Below are 16529 nucleotides of genomic sequence, written 5' to 3' on the forward strand. Positions count from 1 at the left end.
AAGGAAGGAAGGAAGGAAGGAAGGAAGGAAGGAAGGAAGGAAGGAAGGAAGGAAGGAAGGGAGGGAGGGAGGGAGGGAGGGAGGAAGGGAGGAAGGAAGAATAAATGAACGAATTAAATAGATAGGGAAGGAGAAAGAGAGGGAGGGAGGAAAAATGGAGGGAAGGAAAGGGAAACAAAGAAAGAAAGAAGGAAAGATGGATGGATGGATGGAAGAAAAAGAGAAAGAGGAAGAAGAGAATAAAATCTCTTATTCTGTTTATTTTGTTTCTTTCCAGGCTAAGGAAAGATTTGTAAAGATAAAGGCACGAAATACTGATCTTAAAGGAAAAAATAAAATCCTTAATGACCAGCTTAAAACTGCTCTACAAGAAGAACACGAATATTATTTAGCAAAACTTGGAGCCCAAGAAGTGTATGTTTTAATTTATCATTTACAGTCGGCTATTTCAGTATGCTGCCACCAAGTGGTGAGAATTCATCAAAGTTTAAGTGGGCAGAAATTGCATGCTTTTCCTGAGATGCACATTCGCGGTTCTTCATTCAAACCCATTCTAGTTTTCACCTATACCTTTTTCAATAATGTTATGAAATGTTAGATTTTTAACAACACTAACACGTCATACCCCAAATCTTTACATTATCGAATACTGTTTCTCCACCTTGGAGCCTGTCAACCAACTTTAGGACTAGCAACACTGTTTCATTTCTAAATTACATATAAGAAAAGAATCACAATGATTTTATTCACCAAGTCCCCCCAAACAGATGCACTTTGAAGTGAGAACCAGCTAATTAAAAGCAAAAGCTTCTTGGAACAACATACAGTAAGCTTCAGAAACTTGTCACCATTTGAAATTGGTCAAGAATAGCTGAAGTGAATGCACAGAAGACAAATCTTTCATGGATTACTGGGGAAATGAGGGATGTTTTAGAGGGTAACTCTGTAAAGCAGCATCCTCAGGTCTACCTGACCCCTATGAAGTTACTTTTGACATTTGTGAGATGAAGAATAGGAAAATACACACACACACACACACACACACACAACCTGGGGGAAAAACAACACTGTGTTTAACTATTTGTAATTTAATGTTTTTAATTTGCCAGTCTCCCTGATCTGAGTAAAAAGAAGTGGGATAAGTCCAATTTTAGAAAATTTACTCAAATAAAAACTTACTCAAAGCAAGAATTTATACATCTTCCCAGAAATACAAAAGCAATGGAAAATTTTCTTTCATCTCTTCGTTTATTTATTTTCCTTTCTGTGATTTGGAATATAAAAGGAATTTATTGAAAAGTCTGCTCTAACACAGAAGAAACAATGAAGGGTCAGAAAGGTTTTCTGGTTTGCTGTTTTTGTTCATCCGTTTGGCTAGATATCATGAATTGTTGAATACTTTATACTTATTTTGGTCTTATTTGGTGATTGAAATTTCCCTCCTTTTGAAGAGGAATGTCTTTTAAAAATTTTAACTCAATAAAATTCAGGTTATTTTTTTCCTGGTTAGAGTTGACAAATTAGAAGAAGCTATCATTGAGAAAAGAACTTTCTTAACCAAAAGACTAACAGATATCAAAGCCCTAGAAGAAGCAATAGAAAATCTCCGAACCCTCTATCGGTATGTAACCTTTTAAACTTTATAAACCATGGTGACTTTGTTTACCTCGTTCATTTTTAAATGGATGATAGTTATAATTGCTGACTTTTAAATAGCTCTTAAAGAGTGCCAGTCATTGTTTTACAGTCATTATCTCATTTGATCCTCACAACAACTCTGAGGAGATGGGTGCTGTTATCGTCCCTACTTCACAGATGAAGCAGAGGTTGAATGACTTGCCTAGGGTCACACAGCTAGCAATAATCAGAGGCTGGATTTGAACTCAGGTCTTTCTCACTCCAGGTCCAATCCTTTATCCACTAGGCAACCTTTAAACATAGATCTATGTTAGCTCAAAAAGAACTGTAAGAAAGCAAATCTTTCTGTTTAGCCACTTTGACCCAGTTATAATTAATTTGTTCCATTTTTTTTTGTTAGCATCAATATTTGCATGCTCATTAAATGCATACCCCTACAGAAACAGAGATGCACAAGGCTTCCTGAACAGTGTACATTACAATTTCATTCCCCTGATGCTACCCTATGGTATTGTTTCTGCCCCAATGTTTCTGTGGTTAAATTCCCTGTTCTCAGGGATGATAACACTTGTCAACAGGTGTCAGTTATGTGTCAACATCATATGGTCTCTGAAATACAAACCACATGCTTTCTCTGATGTTTAAGATGATTGTGAAGTGGTGCAATACATAGTGAGATCTGTACTCAGGAAGACTCGAATTTAAATCAGGCCTAAGACATTTATATGCCTCCATTTTTCCATTTGTAAAAGTGGAAAAGTAATAGTTCTTAGAGGGTAGCTGGGTAGCACCATAGTGCACAGAGTGCCAGGTCTGAAGTCAGAAAAACTTCTCTTCCTGAGTTCAAATCCAGCCTTGGACACTTACTAGCTTTGTGATCCTCTACAAGTCACTTAACCTTGTTTGCCTCAGTTTCCTCATCTGTAAAATGAGCTGGAGAAGGAAACCATTCCAGTACCTTTGCCAAGAAAGTCCCAAATGGGGTCATGAAGAGTCAAACATGACTGAAACAATTGAACAAGTAGTACTTCTCTCCCAAGGTTATTTTGAGGATAACATAAGATAATTTTTGTAAAGTGCTTTGCAGATTAAAAAAAAATTTTTTTGGTCTTTTTGGAAGGGGGAAGGCAGGGCAGTTGGGGTTAAGTGACTTGCCCAGGTCACATGGCTAGTAAGTGTTAAGTGTCTGAGTCTGGATTTGAACTCAGGTCCTCCTGACTCCAAGGCCGATGCTCTATTCAGTGTGCCACCTTGCTACCCCATGCTTTGGAAATTTTAAAGTGAGATATAAGTAAATGCTAGCTGTTGTTATTATTATTAGATAATAATTGCTATCTTTCCCCAACTTCTAAAAATGATTTGATTCAATCTGAGGAAAAATTATTTACCCACATTCTTAAAAAATATATCCATTCTACAAAGTGTTGTACACTTATGCTAAGTAATCACTTTGAAACGCTTCCGGTGTCCATTCTATGGAGTCAAGTTCTTTTTTAGTACATTAATCATTTCCACTTGTTTTGCCAGTTTCTTGCATCACAAATATCTGGGTCTGTTCTATGGGGTTATTGTCTTTGGAATGAAATTCATAATTCTCAGATATGATCCTGGTGACTTCACTTTTTGAAGGGTGAAATGATCAATCCAGGGAAGAAAAGTGATTTTCTAGAAGATTATCATAATAATTCACACATGAGCTAAGGTAGACTTTGTCTAGGATGGCAGCAGGGGGAATAAGACTGATATGAGAGATATCTTGAAGTGTCAATTAATAGCACTAGATGACTGACTGGATATAAGAAATAAGTCAGCAAGTATTTATTAAACACCAACTGTGTGCTAGGCATTATGCTAAGGGTTGGAGATAGGATAAGGATAGACATAGTGACTGGACCCCTGATTTTATTGATGTAGGAAACTCCCAGGTGAAGAAGCTTCCCCTTTTAATGCAGGCTGGCACCTTCTCTGCAACTTAAAGTGTTGGAAAGTTGGCTAAAGTACTGACAAATTGAGTGACTTGCTGAAGATCACAGAAGCCATATGTCAGAAGCCAGATTTGCACTCAGATCTTCCTGGTTTCAAATGGGACTCTCCAGTCACTATGTCATGCTGCCTGTTATGGAGATGAGGACATGAAAAAAAAATTAAATGGTCACTTTCCTCAAGGAGCTTACATTCTACTAGGGAAGACAACATGTGTATAAATACATATACACAAAATAAATACGAGATAAAATTTGTAGGGTTGGGGAGTGAGGAGGGTATTACCAGGTGGAAAGAGTATGAAAGAATTTACGTAGAAGGTGTGGCATAATTTTGAAAGAAACAAGGGGATTCTAAAATACAGAAGTGAGGTGGGAGTGCATTTTAGGTGTGAGGAAAAGTCAGTGAAAAGGCCTGGACATGGAAAAAAAAAGTGTCCTATATAAAGAACAAAGGCTTATTTTTAAAGAATAAAGGCTAGTTTGAGTGGACCATAGTTTGTGAAAAGAGAAAGAAATTTATAACAAGAATAGAATATTAAGTTGAGATCAGGCTGTGAAGGATTTTTTTTTTGGAGGGAAGAAGGCAGGGCAATTGGGATTAAGTAACTTGTCCAAGGTCACATGTGGCTAGTTAAGTGTTAAGTGTCTGAGGCTGGATTTGAACTCAGGTCCTCCTAGTTCCAGGGTTGGTGCTCTGTTCACTGCACCACCTAGCCACCCTGAGGTTGTGAAGGATTTTGAAGACAAAACAGAAAAGTTTATCTTCAACCACAGAGGTAATACAGAGTCATTAGAGTTTGATAATAGGAGTGAACTGTACTTTAGGAAAATTATTTTGGAAGCTAGGTAGAGTATAGATTGATGAAAGCAGAGACATGAGGCAGGGAACATGTGCTCAAGGTTTTTAACTTTAGTTTTTTTTCTCCTGAGATCTTGGTAATTTCAGTCCTTATTTTCTTCTTCTATTGCCCTATCACTCACTTTCTAACTCCTTCCCCTTTGATAGTGGATCCCACAAGGGGTGGGCATCAAAATTATCTCGAGCCTCTCTCATGTTGAGGAATTCCTTTTACACTGGCCTCAGTCCTTGACCTAAGTTACCGTGTTTCCCCGATAATAAGACCTATCCCAAAAATAAGCCCTCCCCTTACTGTGTAAGATTCCTCTAAAATAAGCCCTCCCCCGAAAATAAGCCCTATTGAGATTGCTACTGTAGTGAAGGTGATCCCCTGCGCTACACGCTACATTACGGTACCCTCTGTATGCACCGTCCTCCCCCCTCCGGTGAGACGCACGCCGCGCTCCGAGCTGCATCCAATCAGAGCTGCAGCAGTGAGCGCGTCATCCTGTTCTTCCCCAGTGATTTGCTTATTGAATAAAGGTACATTTTTTTGTTCACATTTACCTGTTCATTAAAATAAGCCCTCCCATGAAAATAAGCCCTCTGGTGTTTTTCTGTCCAAAAAAATTAATAAGACAGTGTCTTATTATCGGGGAAACACGGTACTTCTGGGAGAAGAAGATTGACATCTGTTGGCTTCCAGTCCCCTTTTCCTTTAGGCCTTAGGCAAGCACACAAAAATAGTGTGAAATCTTCAACTCCCATACTCATCCTCTATTTTTCCCATTCAGACCACAATCACAGCTCGTCCTCCTTTCTTTCTTTTAAGTCCCTATTCTTGATTCGTGCTGTAAGATCAGAATTTGTTTTACTTACAACTAATCTCTCCCTGAACTTGCCCTTCCTCTCTCTTATTTCCCCCTCCCCTCTCCCTGTTCCCTCCTCTTTCCCTTTTAATGACCATTTGTAGTCTACACTCCATTGACTTGTCCAGTGAAATTGAAGTGATGTCCACTCCACCTATTCCTTTCTTGTTTGTATAGATAGATTCCTACTTGCATACCTCAATTATATGAGCTAAATTTCCACACCATCATTGTCTTTTCCTTCTTAGTGTATCCCTTTCCCCCTCCTCTTTCCTTTCTTCTTTTAAGATCATCAAAACGTAAAATCACTCCCAGATCCTTCTAAACCTTAACTCCTATAGATCGTGAAAGCATTAGAATATAAATACTTCATCCCTATGTAATCTCTTCTGATGACTCACTTGTATTTACCTTTTGATGTTTCTCTTGACTCTTATGCTTGTATTTCAAAGTTTCTACTCAATTTTCATCTTTTAATCAAGAATGCTTAGAAGCTCTCTAATTAAAGATCTATTTTTTCTCTAAAAAGTATACTCATTTTTTTCTGGGGAAATTATTTTTGAGTATAAGCCGATATCTTTTGTCTTTTAGAATATTGAATATCTCTGCTGTTTGTAGTGGTAGTTGATAAATCTTCTGTGATCTTGACTATTGTTCTTTGATACTTAAATTCTCACTGGCTGTTTATAGTATTTTTTTAGCAAGAAATTCTGGATTTCAACTCTGATATTTTGGGGAGTTTTCATTTTGGGGTTTCTTTTGGAAGATGACCAGTAGATTCTTGTTATTTTCATTTTCCCCTTCTGTCCAAAACATATAGACAATTTTCTTTCATAATTTCTTGAAATATGACATCCAGGCTCTTTGTGGGGAGGGGGAGTGGTGCTGTCAGGAAGTCCAATGATTCCTAAATTATTTTTCCTTGATCTATTTTCCAACTTGGTGGTTTTTAAAAATAAGGTATAGTTAAAATTTTGTTTTATTTTTTCCAATCTTTTGACATTGTTTTCACATTTCTTGTTGTTTCATCACTATTGGACTGTTTGGAGTCACTATTTCTATTTGGTTCATTCACATTTTCAGGGAATCTATTACCTGGGTACCTCTTGTTGTTAATTCTTGTTGTACCTCTTGTACTTAATTCTCTAAGCCTTTATTTCCTACAAAGCTCTGGTTTCTTTTCAAATTCTTTCCTCGTGTACTTTCATTTCTTTTATGATATTATTTTTAACAAAAACAAACTCCAACTGACCTTTTGGTCAAACTGTGCTTTTTCTTTGTGAGGCTTTGCTTATAGGTCTTTTCTGAATTATTCACCTCTTCTGGGTTTGTGTCTTGATCATGCCTGGTACCATAAGAACTCTTCATTCTGAGTGTCTTTTATTGTTCCCAGATTAGGGCTTTGTGTTAGGGCCAGGTTTTGTGTACTTTTGGAGGGACTATTAGGATTTTATTTGATTATGATTTATGTAATAAACTACTGCTAGGTTTCTGGGTATTGAGTACCGTGTTCTTCAAGGTTCACAAATGTGGTTTAAGCCAGGGAATTGCAAACTTTCAGTGGGCTCTATGTGGTCTGATCTAGGATATTGTATTATTATTGCCTTCTTGGACTTTCCAGGTTCCAGACCCCAGTTTGGGTCAAAGCAACACAGTTGGAGACTTTTTCCTTGGTGAAGTTCTAGTAGATATTTTATGCCCCACCCTCCCCCTTGTCAACTAGTTAGAAGGCTCTGTAGGGTCAATGCAACAGTGCTGCCTGTTTACCCTTGGTCTCAGCCCTAAGTCTGCAATTCTCCTTTCAGATCTAGCCCTGTTCTGAGCCCCAGAGACCAGGTCCATACTCATTCCCTGAAGTCAGAGCAATAATGCTTATGGCCCTGTTTGTAGCCCAGGGGTTGAATCTGCAAGCTGGCCCTTCCCTATTTCACATTTCCTACCATGGTCACTCACCTATGGGCCAAATTTCTGATACTGACCTGAAAAGAGAAATGATTCGCTGGGTTTCTACTTAGATCTTCTGATCACTACTTGGTCTGGAGTTCTTCCTAGATCTTTGTTAGAGCAGTTGTTGTAGAAACTAAGCTTGCCCTGCTTCCTCCTATTTTGCCATCTTTAATAATCTCTCATCTTCCATTTTAAAAATAAGATTCTTTCCAATTTCAAGAACCTGTAATAGTTTTCTATTTTCCTTGATGTCAAACATAAGTTTGTCCCAGAATTCAAGGTCCTCCAATAATTTCTTTATTCTGATTCTCCTAATTTCATTCCTTATTATCTTCCTATTTATTTAATTTGAAACTTCATCCTGCCTTTATACCTTTATATACTATTTTCCTTTATCTGCTATAGCTCTCTTCTTTCTCTTAACCACTTATAACTACCTACTCAAAATGCACCTCTGGGGAGCTTCCCATGAAGACCATGCCTGGTCACCTTGATACTTGTCACTCTATACAGCTGATGTTTGTATTGTGTACTATATTGATTCAATGAATCCATAAGCATTGATTGACCATTACTATGTTGAACAGCACTATGCTGGCTTTGGGAAAACAAAAACAAAAATCACTCTGAAGGAGTTTATACACTCTACATGAAAGACATGTATACATAAAAGTTAATATTCAAAATATATGCAAAGTAAAAGCAAAAAAGCCAAAAAAAAAAAAATTTTGAAGGGGAGGCCCGAGCAGCTGGGTACTCAGGAAAGATATCTTGAAGGAATAGCACTTAAATTAAACTTGGAAGGAAACTAAAGATTTTAAGAGAGAAAATTAAGAAGTGTATTCCATGCATGGAAGAGATCCAATGCAAAAGCATGGAGCTAGAAAATCCATTGCCAAATTTGTGAAGAAAAGCAAGAAGGCCAATTTATCTGGACTGTAGCCTAAGTGAAGGAGAATAATGTGTAATAAGCCTTGAAAGCCTCAAAAGGTTTTGAAGAATTTCAAAAGCCAGATAAAAGAATTTGTATTTACGTAGAGCTAATAAAGACCCCTGGAGTTGATTGAGAAGGGGAGTGAGGGATTTAGACCTGTGCTTTAGGAATATCATTTCCTCAACTGTGTGGAGAATAGAGGGGAGAGAGATTCAAGTCAGGGAGACCAATATAGGCTATTGCTAGGTGGTATAGTAAACAGAGGGCCTGGTCTGCAGTCAGGAAGACTCATCTTCCTATGTTCAAATCTGGCATCAGACACTTTCTAGCTGAATGACCTTGGACAAGTCACTTAACTCTGTTTGTCTCAGTTCCTTATCTATAAAATGAGCTGGAGAAGGAAATGGCAAAGCACTCCAGCATCTTTGCCAAGAAAATCCCAAATGGGGTAATGAAGAATCAGATATAATTGAAAACAAGAATGAACGAAAGTAAGAGGTGCTACAAAAGTAATGAGGACCTCCATAAGGAAAATTGTGGTTTGAAGAAATACATGTGAGATTTAATTAGAGGTAGAATCAAGAAGACTTGGCAACCAATTGGTTACGTGGTATAAGGGAGAGTGATATAACAAAGACACCCCAGTATTGAGGATTTAGACAACCAGAAGGATGAGATTGCCCTTAACTGCGATAGGGAAGTTAAAAAGAGGTATGGGTTTTGAGAAAAGGATAATGAGTCTTATTCTAAACATATTGAATTTGAGATGCTTGAACAACATCCAGTTCAAAATATCTGCTGTCAATTATTAAATGTTAATTGAGTTATCATTGAATTGAGCTATCAACAAATTCTTTACTTTTTTTACATTTGTGTTCTGCATCCCCACCAGGGAAGAAATTTCTTCAGGGCAAGTATTATATTTTCTCTTGTGCATAAATTCAATATGAATTTATTATTAATAAATTCAAAATATTTGTTTTATTTCAGAACAACAGTAGAATCCTATTGTAAACAAATAGAGTTCCTAAAAGGAAACTGGGCAAAAGAAAGTCAAAAAAGGTAAATTTATAAAATTAACTTTGTTAAAGGTGACTTAGAAATTCTTGATGAGGACACAGTAATTTGTATATCCACAAGGATTGATTGCTGGATATCAACTTCACAAAATGAAATTCTGTTTATCTCTAAACCTTTTTGTCCCCATGTAAAAGAATTGGGATTATAAGATAATGTAAAGTGGATACATAAAGAAAAATATTAAGAAACATTTAATTAAAATGTGTACATTTATAGAATGTAGCTCTCACATCAGGAAAATTATATTAATATATGAATGTCAATAACCCTAGAGAAAGAAGTCTCATGGAGTACCTCAGTGATCATTCTTTGGTGTTGTTGCATTCAATACTTTTATCAGTGACTTGTGTGAAAGCATAAGTATCATGTTTCTCAAATTTGGAATGACACAAAGCTAGAAGGTTTATCTAAACCATTTGTTTACAGAATTAGAATTCAAAAAGATCTCAATATGGTAAAATGATGGACCAATACTAAGAAGATGAAATATAAAAAAACTGCACATGTAGAAGATAAGAAAGCCATAATGACATTAGTTTTCATGAAAGAGATCTGAAGGTCTTATTCAACTGTAAATTCAGTGTGAGTTTATATTATGATCTGATAACCAAAAAGGCTAATTGTCATCTTAGTCAGCCTTAATAGCAGTCTATTGAATAGAATAAAGGCTTTGATAGTTCCCTTGAACCCTAAACCAGGCAGATCACAAGTAGAACTTGTATTATGTCCAATTTTATAGGTTGTATTTTAAGAAATATATTGAAAACCTGGAATGTGTATAGAATTAAACAACCACTATGTTGAAGGAACTAAAAATGAAGCCATTGGGGTTATCTAGTAGAAGGAATTGGGGATATTTGACTTGAAGAAGGAAAGATTTGGGTTGAGAGCAGAATGGCAATGAAGAAACACAAAAGGCTATCACATAGAAGAATATTTACCTTTGGTGAGGATATATATCCCTCTATTATATTTCATCTGTTGTTTATTATCAAAAGGTTATTGATTAGAGTTATTTGTGTTATCTCCATAAGATCCTTAAATTTTTTTTAAATGAATAGGAGACACTCTGTTGCAAAAGACACTGGAAGGTGGCATTTTGTTCTGCCAGATAAAAGTGTTTGCATATTCAGTTTGCAATAAGACTAACGGGATTAACATTCTCTATATTCTACAGTTTGGGGTTGGTTTGTGTGTGTGTGTGTGTGTATGTGTGTGTGTGTGTGTGTGTGTGTGTGTGTGTGTGTGTGTGTGTGTATGAAATGGTGAGGATATGATCCTATGATCCCTTGTTGAATGTCATTGGGAAAACTTTCTTGCTACCTGTGGCTATTGGTGCCCAATAGTAGTACCTGATGTGATGGTGAACATAGCTGAATTGTTCTGGGCTATATCCAGAATCATCTAGGTTCTCCCTATCTGTATTTCTCTCTCTTTCTATTTTAATGTGAGTTCCTTGAAGGCAAGGATTGTCTTGCTTTCTTTTTTATATCCCCAGTGCATAGTACAATGCATTACACATAGCAAGTATGAAAAAACATGTGCTTTTTTCATTCATTTATTAACCAACAGCAATATAGAAGAGTTTCCCAGGACCTGATTGGGCAAGATTTGAGGTGTCAGAAATACCAAGAATTTTACCTGGTCATGAGAGAATTTAGAAAAAGAAGATTTTTATTTCACGCCATTATTTGACGGATGACTTGGCCTCTAAGCCCTGGAGACGGAGAGTCAGGCACAAACAACTTTTAAGCTAGTTAACAAAAGTCCCTTTATAATTCATCCAAATAAAAATTTCCTGCCTTGACCCACATTGGTCAGCATTCCAGGGTTCACTAAACCCCACTCTTTGATTACGTCTTTACATTTCCACATTTCAATTCCCCCCTCCCTTCTCATCTTCATTTTTCATTATACTTAAATAAAGGAAAAGCCAAAAATACTTCTAGTCTCCTCCCCTTTTGTCCACATCAGATAGCAGGAAAAAGCATTTTCGTCAATTGCTAAGAGAATTGACAAAAGTTTGAGTTTGAAGAATCAAACCAAAGATATCAATGATACAAGTCCCATTATCTGAGAGGCGTCTGTCTTATGGACCTCATCCCCATCCTTTGTGAATGAGACCTAACCTGGCAGTTCTTACACATACATACATACATACATACACATACATACATACACACATACACATACATACATACACACATACATACACACATACATACACATACATACATACACACATACACATACATACACACATACACACATACATACATATGCAGGAAGAGGTCTTTTCAGGACAAAGAAAAGTAGTAGATATGCTCATTTTCATGAGGTCAACAGAATAGATTCAGTCTATTAAACTCCTCTCTTTTAGAAATTTCACCCTGTTGTATCCCAGAGATCATAGAAGTGGGAAGAAGACCCATATCTACAAAGATATTTATAGCAGCTCTTTTTGTGGTGGCAAAGAATTAGAAATTAAGGGAATGCCCATCAATTGGGGAATGGCTAAACAAGTTGTGGTATATGAATGTAATGGAATACTATTGCGCCATAAGAAACGAAGAGAAGATGGACTTCATATCTACCTGGAGAGGCTTATACGAACTGATGCTGAGTGAGAAGAGCAGAACCAGGAAAAGTTTGCACACCATTACAAATACAATGTATGTGTGATGACCAACTTTGATAGACTGGACTCTTCTCAGAAATTCAGGGCTATAAGTAAATTCCAAAAGACTCATGATGGAGAGAGATGTTTACATTCAGAGAAAGAACTAGAAAGAACAGAGTTTGAATGCAAATTGAAGCAAATTACCTTCTCTCTTTCTCTTTCTTGTTTGGTTTGGTTTCTTCTTTCCCATTGTTCATTCCATCCATTAAAATCCTTCTTTTCAACCTGACCAATGTCTAATATGAAAGTATCTGCAGATCCTATACCTGCATATCCTCACTACATACAGGTATCCCTTCCACATCATGACTTTTCCCATCACGGTTTCAACATATCACAGGTTAGCATAAGAAATTAAATGGGAATTTGGGGGAAATTTCTTCTTCTCCCTTAGCACCTTGTACTCTTTTTTGTGTGTGTGACTGCTATTTTCTGAAGATTGAGTAAGAATAGAAATCAGCACCACAAATTATTTTTTGTAGCATTGTAGTGCTATGAAAATCATTAAGCAGTTATCTCTTGCTTTGCATTTTTTTTCTTTCAAAACAAAAGTGTCCACTTAACCATCATTCTATATGTGCTCTCTTCCAGTGTTTTAAATCAATGGAAAATAATCCATCTTCAAAAACAGCATGAACAGTGGATGAAAACAGAAGAGGCCAACATTCAAGAAATCATCAGAAAAATTGACCAAGTTGAAAAGAGGCGAGTCGAAGTATTTGAAGAGGTGGGGGAACTTTAAAAAAAACTAAATGGAAATTTTAGGAAAAGCAGACATCCTTTTAAAAAAAATTCCTTGTTGACCAGTTTAACACGTATGATAATTAATTATTTACTGTCTTTTTAAAACTATATTTTCCTATTAATCAATCTAATGCTTGAGAGCAGATAATTATATTTTCTTAAGAAAATTACCTCTTTACTGTATCTCTACAATGGAAATTTACCAAAGGATAAAGAAGTCTGCTCAAGAATATGATTGTATATTCACATATCTTTGAAACACTTGACTGGAAAATCATTTGGGGTTTTCAGTAGGGGACGGTCTCCAAAAGAAATTGTTTTTAAGAATTTGAGAAGTAAAATAATTTATCTGGATTCTCTGCATGACCCTAAAGTCTGTTCTATAGCAATAATAATAGAAATAGTAGTTAGTATTTTTATAGTACATTAAGGTTTACAAAAATGTTTTGAAAATCTTACTAAATCACTTTAGTAAATGATTACAAAAACTTACTTAAATAATTTTATCCCCACAACGTCTGTGGCAATTAGGTGCTATTATTATCACACCCATTCTACAGATGATGAAACTGAGGGAAACAGAAGTTAAGTTACTTACCCTGGGTCAACACAGTTGTTTATCTGAGGCAGGATTTGAACTTGGGTCTTCCTTATCCCGAATTCAGCACTCTAGCTATCTCTGTAGCAACAGTCTTAGAAGAAAAATTCACAATCTTGACTCCTCACACTACCTTAATCCACATTCACTCAAAATATTTTTATGAAAGCTTCATGTTCAGTTCTACTTGTGAGCGGATTGGAGCCAGCTCCTACTGACTCCAGAGATTCAAATGTGAAAAATTTAGTGATTTTTTTGTTAATTTCAAATATGGCTTTATATTTTGCCAGTCACTAGGCCATGTTGATTGACTCTTGCCACAACCTCTCTTGTATCTGTCCCCTTCTCTCCATTCCCACAACCACCAAGCTGGTATAGATTGTCATTATGACTTCTCACCAGGACTGGTGCAATAATCTCCTAATTGTTTGCCTTTCTACAAGTGTCTCCCCTTTCTAATATATCCTTCATGTAGTGGCCAATGAGATCATCCTGAAACACAGGTTAAACCATGTCATTCTTCTGCTCAATGTCCTCCAAGGCTTCCCCGTTAACTCTAGGATCAAATACAATCTCCTCAAGCACTTAAAATCTCTAACTTACCTTTAAGATCATTGTATGCTATTCCCCTCTGCATAGGAAAGTACAGAGGCCAGTGAGTAGAGTTTCAATGAGCCCAGACAGGCCATGTGGAAAAGGGAAAGAGGAAGCTTGGAAAGAGGCAGTTCTCAAGGAAGTGGGGTCCAGGACAATGCTTTTTACCTAAGTCTTTTATTGGTTAGTCTAGCCAGAGGTTCCCAAACTTGTTTGGCCTACCACCCCCCCCCTTTTTTTTGCTTTTTGGAGGGCAATTGGGGTTAAGTGACTTGCCCAAGGTCACACTGCTAGTTTTTGTCTTAAGTGTTTGAGGCCAGATTTGAACTCAGGTCCTCCTGTCCAGGGCCAGTGCTCTATTCACTGCACCACCTAGCCGCCCCAAACCACCCCCTTTTATTTTATTTATTTATCTTTGGTTTTCAACATTTATTTCCACAAGATTTTGAGTTACAAATTTTCTCTCTATCTCTCCCCTACACCCCACCCCAAGATAGTGAGCTTACTTGATACCCCTGCCACCAATCTGCTATTTCTTATATCATCCCCCATCTCCCACTAACTTTCTAGTAGGGCAAGATGGATTTCTATACCCCAGTGCCTGTATAACTTATTTCACAGTTGAATGTAAAAAATATTTTTTTTACATTTATTTTTAAAACTTTGATTACCAGATTCTTTCCCTTCTTCCCTCCTCACCCACTGGGAAGAAAAGCAGTTCAATATAGGTTGTACATGTGTAGTTATGCAAAGCAATTCCATAGTAGTTATATTGTGAAAGACTAACTATATTTCCCTCCATTTTATCCCACCCCCCACTTATTCTGTTTTCTCCTTTGACCCTCTCCCTTTTCAAAAGTGTTTGCTTCTAACTACCCTCTCCCCCAATCTACCTTCCCTTCTGTCAACCCCTCTTTTATCCCCTTCCCCCCTACTTTCCTGTAGGGTAAGATATGCAACTGAGTGTGTGCGCTATTCCCTCCTTAAGACAAATTCATTGAGAGTAAGGTTGACCCATTTGCTTTCACCTTCCTGCTCTTCCCCTCCATTGCAACAGATTTCTCTTGCCTCTTTTATATGAGATAATTTACCCTATTCTATCTCTCCCTTTCTCCTTCTCCCAATATATTCCTCTCTCACGTCTTAATTTTATTTTTTAGGTATCATCCCTTCCTATTTAACTGATCCTGTGCCCTCCATCTATGTATACACATACACACATATGTACACACTCACATATGTATTTATACACACCTACACCCTCCTATACATACCTATATATGTATGTATACATAAATATATATATATATATACACATATATTCCCTTCAACTATCCTCATACTGAGAAAAGTCTCATGAGTTACAATTATTGTTTTTTTCCATGTAGGAATGTAAATAGTTCAACTTTAATAAGTTCCTTATAATTTCTTTTTCCTGTTTACCTTCTCGTGCTTCTCTTGCTTCTTGTATTGGAAGGTCAAATTTTCTGTTCAGCTCTGTTTTTTTCATCAAGAATACTTGAAAGTCTTCTATTTCATTGAATGACCATATTTTCCCCTGAAGCATTATACTCAGTTTTGCTGGGTAGGTGATTCTTTGTTTTAATCCTAGTTCCTTTGACCTCCAGAATATCATATTTCAAACCATTTGATCCCTTAATGTAGAAGCTGCTAGATCTTGTGTTATCCAGATTGTGTTTCCACAATACTCAAATTGTTCCTTCCTGGCTGCTTGTAATATTTTCTCCTTGATCTGACAACTCCAGAACCTGGCTATAATATTCCTAGGAGTTTTCTTTATGGGATCTTTTTCAGGAGGTGATTGGTGGATTCTTTCAACCTCTATTTTGCCCTCTGGTTCTAAAACATCAGGGCAGTTTTCCTTGAGAATTTCTTGAAGGATGATTTCTAGGTTATTTTTTTGATCATGGCTTTCAGGTAGTCCAATAATTTTTTAAATTATCTCTCCTGGATCTATTTTCCAGGTCTGTGGTTTTTCCAATGAGATAGTTCACATTGCCTTCTGTTTTTTCATTTGTTTGGATCTGTTTTATGGCATCTTGAGTTCTCATAAAGTCATTAGCTTCCATTTGCTCCAACCTAATTTTGAAGGAATTATTCTCTTCAGTGAGTTTTTAAATTTCCTTTTCCATCTGGCAAATTTGGCTTTTTAAGACATTCTTCTCCTCATTGGCTTTTTGGGCCTCTTTTGCCATTTGAGTTAGTCTATTTTTTTAAGGTGTTATTTTCTTCAGTCAGGCTGTTGATTCGTTTTTCATGATTTTCTTGCATCATTCTAATTTCTCTTCTCAATTTTTCCTCTACCTCTCTGACTTGATTTTCAAAATCCTTCTTGCAAGTTCATATTTTTCTTGGAAGCTTTTGATGCAGGAGTTTTGACTTTATTGTATTTTTCTGGTTCCATGTTTTGATCCTTTTTGTCCTCAAAAAAATATTCTATGGTCTGATGGTGCTTCCTCTGTTTACTCATCTTGCCAGCCAATTACTTGACTTTTGAGCTCTTTGCCATGGTAGAATTCTGCTTCCAGAGAGGAGAGAGATGTGTCCCAAATTGCTGGGAGGTTTTCATTTGTCAGAGGTATGAGGAGGGTGCCCTCTCTA

At 36.7% G+C, this 16529-nt stretch overlaps 1 protein-coding gene across 1 annotated transcript in view; it reads left to right on the top strand.

The window, feature by feature from the left end:
* The window catches only part of CCDC175 (coiled-coil domain containing 175), a 118057-nt gene that overhangs the window by 60896 nt on the left and 40632 nt on the right, over positions 1-16529 (top strand). Inside the window, exons 10-13 of the mRNA XM_069091733.1 lie at positions 278-414; positions 1511-1621; positions 9202-9273; positions 12563-12698. Coding sequence (XP_068947834.1) covers positions 278-414; positions 1511-1621; positions 9202-9273; positions 12563-12698 — 456 coding nt within the window. The remainder of the gene's footprint in view (positions 1-277; positions 415-1510; positions 1622-9201; positions 9274-12562; positions 12699-16529) is intronic.

This window comes from Petaurus breviceps, unplaced genomic scaffold, assembly GCF_028583685.1.
Source record: "Petaurus breviceps papuanus isolate PSGF00001 unplaced genomic scaffold, PetGlider_PUasm1.0 189, whole genome shotgun sequence".
NCBI lineage: Eukaryota > Metazoa > Chordata > Mammalia > Diprotodontia > Petauridae > Petaurus > Petaurus breviceps.